Source organism: Arachis ipaensis, chromosome B01, assembly GCF_000816755.2.
Source record: "Arachis ipaensis cultivar K30076 chromosome B01, Araip1.1, whole genome shotgun sequence".
Taxonomy (NCBI): domain Eukaryota; kingdom Viridiplantae; phylum Streptophyta; class Magnoliopsida; order Fabales; family Fabaceae; genus Arachis; species Arachis ipaensis.
Genome location: NC_029785.2, coordinates 56169952 through 56176300, shown reverse-complemented (window position 1 = coordinate 56176300; position 6349 = coordinate 56169952). Strand labels below are relative to the sequence as shown.

The 6349-nt window shown below is 33.1% G+C and overlaps 1 protein-coding gene across 1 annotated transcript in view; it reads right to left on the bottom strand.

Moving 5' to 3' along the window:
* LOC107630595 (methylsterol monooxygenase 1-1) overlaps positions 639-6349 on the bottom strand; it is a 27473-nt gene continuing 21762 nt past the window's right edge. Inside the window, exons 2-5 of the mRNA XM_016333791.2 lie at positions 2011-2336; positions 1353-1500; positions 1219-1251; positions 639-1018 (exon numbers count right to left, since the gene is read on the bottom strand). Of these exons, the coding sequence (XP_016189277.1) occupies positions 986-1018; positions 1219-1251; positions 1353-1500; positions 2011-2336 (540 nt within the window). The 3' untranslated portion in view covers positions 639-985. The remainder of the gene's footprint in view (positions 1019-1218; positions 1252-1352; positions 1501-2010; positions 2337-6349) is intronic.

Here is a 6349-nt window from a genome sequence, read left to right as displayed (position 1 = left end):
AAGAGACTAGTGAATTAATCACTAGATCAATTCAAATTGATTAATCTAACAACAGATATATTTATACACAAATATACCGTGACTAATTTTTTTGTTTACATAATATTTTTTTATTACTATATAATCATCAATATCATAGTTAGAAAAGACAAGCTCGAACATGAGGGAATGAATCATCTATTAAGCAATGGAAAAATCATTTAGAAATAATAACGTGATCCCCAAAATAGGTGACAGTCGGATACATGAATTCTTAGTAATCACCCTAGAAATGAGAGGGGGAATAATTTACTAATTAGGTTCATTAATAACGAAACAAAACAGAAGGCAAATAAAATAAAAAAAAAATAACTACTCAAATGAAGATGACAAAAATATCTTTTTACGGAAATATTTTGTTTAAAAATATGATTTATTTATTTAGTCACATTTTAAACAAAAATAACACTTTTATAAATATCAAAATCTAATCATATAATCCATTATCTAAGGGTAAAAAATAAATAATTTCACATGAAGACAATTATAAAATCTTCATTGGAGTATCTACCATAAAAAAAAAATTTACTATACAAGTGTAACCTACTCAAAAGTATAACCTATGATACTTGTCACCAGCATATTGGCTGATCAACTTACTTTACAATAAAATAAAAAAGCTTTACTTAATTGAAGAATTCACCTTCACACATATGGCATCAGCAAAGTTTTTGAATTACATTCCGGGGGAGGGATTCCCCTTTCATGTTTTAACATTTTCCAATCTAAACCCAAAAGATTACAACAAAAGAAATTCCTCCCCCACCCCTTTCCTAACACAAATTCACAATTTGTGAAGGGCATCTCTCTAACCTCCACCCTTAAGCTTGATGTCTATTGTACCACCGTTGTTGCCAAATATATATTTCCACATACTTGAAATCTTTAGTTTTCGAAAGTCAAAACATGTTACACTCCCTAACCATAGGATGATGTATTCTCCAATTTAGTCAGACTTCTTGTATGATCCTTCCTTTAACTGAATCAATTCACAAAGCAACAATTAGGTGAAAGGGAAAAAATTGTTATTCTTTGCAGATTGTATACCTAAATAAATTAGTGCAAAATGGAGGGGGGGAATTGTCTAAAGAATTTCGGTGAAACAAATTGTTCTATGGCTAACTGAAGCTACAAAATGCAATTAACTTTTTAAATATCATCAAAGCTTTAAAATTATACCTTCTTCTGCATTTTCTTCTGATAACGATAACCCTGTAGCATAAAGAAAACAAAATTATTGCAGATCCATTTCACATGTAGAAAAAGACAAGCAATATGTTTGTAGGATAAAATATTTCAAATCATCATATAACCTTGTCAGTTCCATAAATAAAATCACAGTATGTGAAAACTGAAGCGAAATTGCTGTGACTTTGTCCTCCAACATAATGATGGTAATCATGATGATCAGCTCCACCATAAAATGGAATGAGTTTTGTGATCGCCCAAGGAAACTCATACCTACAAAGCAATAAGGTCGGTGTATGTCTTAGTGACAACACATTTAGTGCATGAAAGAGGAATTGAAGCGTAAAAAAGCGGGAGGATTGGATTATATTGCCTTTTATCAATAATTTCAAATTATCTTATTTAATTTAATATTTATAATTTCGTATNGTTTTGAAATTTTGATCTCCAAATATTTTCAATTGAAAAAGTTTTGGAGGCTGGTATTTTTATTTAAATTTGGCCAACACTTAACCAGCAAAAGAAAAGGGAGTAATCTCACACCATTGGATATAATCTCACACCATTAAAAATACTAATAATAGCTAATTGATGACTACAAATCATAAAAATTATTGGTTCTAACACTCCTCTTTTCAATTAATAAATGCGTCATCATATCAAAATTTATAAAAATAATTTTATAGTGAAAAAAGCGGCAACCAAAATTCATCAAAAAATAGAAGTAACAAAGAAAAGCAAATGACAGAAAAAAAAAAACAAGAGAGCAGGGTTTAAGTTTACCCTTTGTGTGTGTCAATAGCTTCAAGTTGGCGCAATGCTATCCACAACCAGAAGGTGATCAAGTGACAAGGGACCATTGCCGGACCAAGAAATGTCGGAACCCCAAGGAGAAGGATCTCCACCCAATGTGCATACGGTGCAGCGTAGCCGATCGGAGCCTCGTACTCATGGTGCACTCTGTGAATGTTCTCGTAACCCCATCTATTCACGTGTAAGAACCTGTGCAACCAATAGTTCGTGTAGTCCTCTATTAAGAAATACACCACCAATTGCGCCACCACCTCCCACACAGATGGCAATGGCAGCCCCATCCTGATGCCAACAAACTGTATAAAGACCAAAACCACAATGATTAAGGATTACGTAAGCTGTTTAATCCTATACTATATAAATAAGAGCAATTTTACGTGATCAATAAAATTTAATAATTTTTGTTTGTATTTATTCAATACTTTATACTCTAAGTACTAAATTTTAAATCGTAAATACTAAATCTTAATTTCTAGGCAAATGACTTATTTAAACAAATTGGAGATCAAAATTATACAAATGTATTATTCCTAAACTGTTGACATCTCGATCTTAATCCTAATCTATATGAATCTATATAGTCTACAGGATTTTAACAAATTACATATAAAATCCTATGCCCAGGTGTGAATTATGTGTATTTTTCTTATTAAAGCTAAAACTACCTTATCCTATCGCGGATTAAGTGAAAGCTTTGAAACCATATAAACCACCTTACTCTGTCGCGGATTACAAGGATAAAAAAGTAGGCATCATCCACTGTGAGCCGCCACAATTTTTGAAGGAATCGGTGTGCTAAACCGCCGTGCACGATCGTGGTTTAAGAAGGGGTAAACTTCCAAAGCCTATCGCAGTTTTTGCTTTGTAGCGTTATAAATCTGCGATGGCAAGCTACTGATTATTCATTTGAGTGATTTAGGATATTTGTGTTTGAGAAATTTCCATATCAGAATCACGCAAGCATCATACTTGAGTAGGTCAACAGAAATATAGTTGGGGTTTAGCTACATTAGGGTGGTTGTATAGATGCATGTATCACACGGCCAACAGAAATATCACCAACCTAGCTGGACTGCTTCAGCTACTATATTCTTGGATATTTTAGTAGTTTCCTACGCTGAGGTTGCATGAATTCAACACATTTACTTTTCTATTGGCATCTAGGTATCGTTGAGTATTTTTCAAATACAACACAGGCATTTCCATCCTCACTGTTCAAATCAACTACAAAAGATGGAAATGCAACCAATGCTGCGGCAGGTGCAACCACAAGCATTGAACTCAAAACTCCCCTAAGAAGATTCAGAGTTGATACCCTAGAACTGGCAATAACATCCTCCAACTTCGCATATAACTCATGTATTCTCATCTCTAGAAAATTTTTTCGATAATAGAACCAGCATATTTTTATCAGACCCTATCACAAACTTATCATATTTCACACCAATTGACACAACAACAATTAGAATCTTTTAACTTTTTCACCTGCTTGATCCCATACATCCCAAGTTTTTGCAATATTCAGGTTTGTACATCTGAAAAACTATTTGATGATTGAATAAAGATACTTAAAGGCTCTTTGTCAATAAATTTTACACCCTTTTGTTTGTTTTTTTGAATTTTTTCTGTGTAGTAGTGCAAAATGCTAAGGAATTCTCTTCGCCAGACATTATATATTTGCCACTCTACTTCACAATCACGTTTAATTGGTGTTTGTAGTAGAAAAATATAGGCCATAAAGACTTATCTTAACGCATCTCTTCATAATCCACTATAGCTACTCACGGATTTGCTTACCTACTATGTGTATAATCCATTTTAGGCTAATTCAGTCAAAATCCACGACTGGGTATAGGATTTTACATGAAAATTCTTAAAACCCTATAGCCCATAGCATTTATATAGATGAAGGGTAGGATCGAATTATAAACAATTTAAAAATATTGTATTTATGTAATTTTGATCTCCAATTGTTTTAAATATGTGCTTTGCCTTTCATTTCTAATAATATAGAAATAAAATATTGGCTAATGTTAATAAAAATATTAGTTCCTAATATTTTTTAGAAATAACATATACCTAAACTATTAGTAGAAAAGTCTCTTGAATGGAGCAACAAAATTCACTTAATTTTATTAAATTTTATACATTGAAATTAGTTTTTTATTGCTGCTTTTGTCTACTGCAAGATAAGAAAAATTAACCCTTGAAGGTTGAATAACATTGCATTTACATTAGTCTCTATTCCAGGTATTACAGACGAAGACAAAGCTTCAAGAAGAAGAAAAAATAGGAGAATGAATTAGCATTATATAAAAGAGGAAGTGTAAAACATGCGAAATTAATAAATAATTAATCAATAAATTAATTATTAATTAAAAATTAAAAAATTAAATTTGATAGTTTAATGAAGTAGAAATAATTAAAATACGAGTTTTGATATTAATTTTAAATATTTTGGCCTAAAATTAGGCCGTCGGGCCAAACCGACTGAATTGCACCCAAATCGGGACCAAAACCCAACATACAAATTACGCTTTCAGCCTCCTTCCATTTTTCATGAGGGTTTCACGTTGCAGGAAAGGGAGAGAGCGCATGAAACATGAACCCTAACCTCTTCCAAGAATTCAAATCCACAAAACTTTCAATCTGGAGTTTCGATTGACGAGCCGTCAGCGACCACATGTTCATTTTAGAATTCTCTTCAATTCTATCAGAATAAAGTGGTAATAAATTTACATTTCTCACCCAGTTCCTCCCCTCATCAGTTTCGAAGGTTTTGAGTTTGGGTATTGAGGAATTGAATGATTTTGATGATTGTGTATATGGTATAGAATGTGTGATTCAATTTTGTAACAGTTTGCTATTGAAGTTGATTGGTTGAACTAGCTATAATTTATGACTTTTAATTGATTATGCTAAAGTTGGATTAAATTGTGATTTACTAGAGTTGTGGTATAAACTTTGAATTTTATTGATTTTTCATGGGTCGAGTTGTTGTGGTTGTGATTTTGAATTGTTGGGAATGATTTAAGATATGGAAAATGAATTGTTTTGATTCTGAAATGGTTAGACATCGAAATGGTTTGATAGTTGAAAAATCTGAATTTATGTTTTATTGAGAAATGATTTGGTTTTGAACTCATTGGAAAGGTTGAGAATGATTAGGTTGGGACCCGAAAAAGGTGGCAGAATCCGAGTTTTAGAAGGGATGCTGCCTAATTTTTTATAAAATTGGAGATTTCGTTTGAAGTGCTTCTTAGAACGCTTTGGTTTTTTTTAAAGGATTTTATAATTTGATTTTGAGTTATTCAGAAAAGGATTACATTTTGAGTTTTGCTTTATTTAGAAAAGAATGAATTGGGGTTGAGGAAATGCGGAAATGATGATTTGTAAATGAATGAGACATGTGACCCTGAGTAAGAGGCAGTGGCGTTGTCCACTTGCTCTGGGAAAGAGATGAGGAAGAAGAATGATGAAACTGATTTTAATTATGCAATTGAATGAATATGATGAATGAGACATCGTTGAGGATGATTGATTACAAGTGTGTCTATATTTTTTCTCTGGTTGTAAGTGTGACAGGGCACCTATTCCCTCTAATGGTGACAGGGCACATAATCCCTCTAATGGTGACAGGGCACGTATTCTCTCTAATGGTATTAAAGCGCAACAGAGATACAGTATCCGGATTAGCTACCGGACATGTCGGGTTTGGCTATATAACCGACAAATGAGCTTATTAGCCATAGGGCAGGCATACATCATATACATATGTGTGTTTTGTTTCATTGTACATTAATTGGGCTTGCCTATGTGATTATTATGCTTACCTACTATATTGGCTACCTGCTGTATCTGTATCCTACTTGTGTTTGCTTTGTTTGTATTGCTTGTCTGTACACCAGTGTTTTGGAGGGCTGGAGGAAGTAGAAAGTGAAGGGTTAAGTTAGAAATTGATTAAGGACTTGAGAACTTTAGACAATTACCTACTTTCTGGTTTAGTTTATTTTCCTTAAGTTTAATTATGGGTGTCGGAGTTCTAGAATTGCCTCTGGCTTTCTCGGGACGTTTTATATTAACTATGTGGGCACCTTTGCCATGCTGACAACCTCCGGTTCTCATTCCGTACATATTGTTGCTTTTCAGATGCAGGTCAGGAGGCACCCTACTAAGCATTCTGGAGACTCTGTAGAAGCGAAGAACTCTGGGGACTTAGGGTTGTATTTTATTTATGTTTATATATGTATATAGATTCTCCATCTTGTATTTTATGCTTGTTCCTCTTAGAGGTGGACTTAGAAAAACA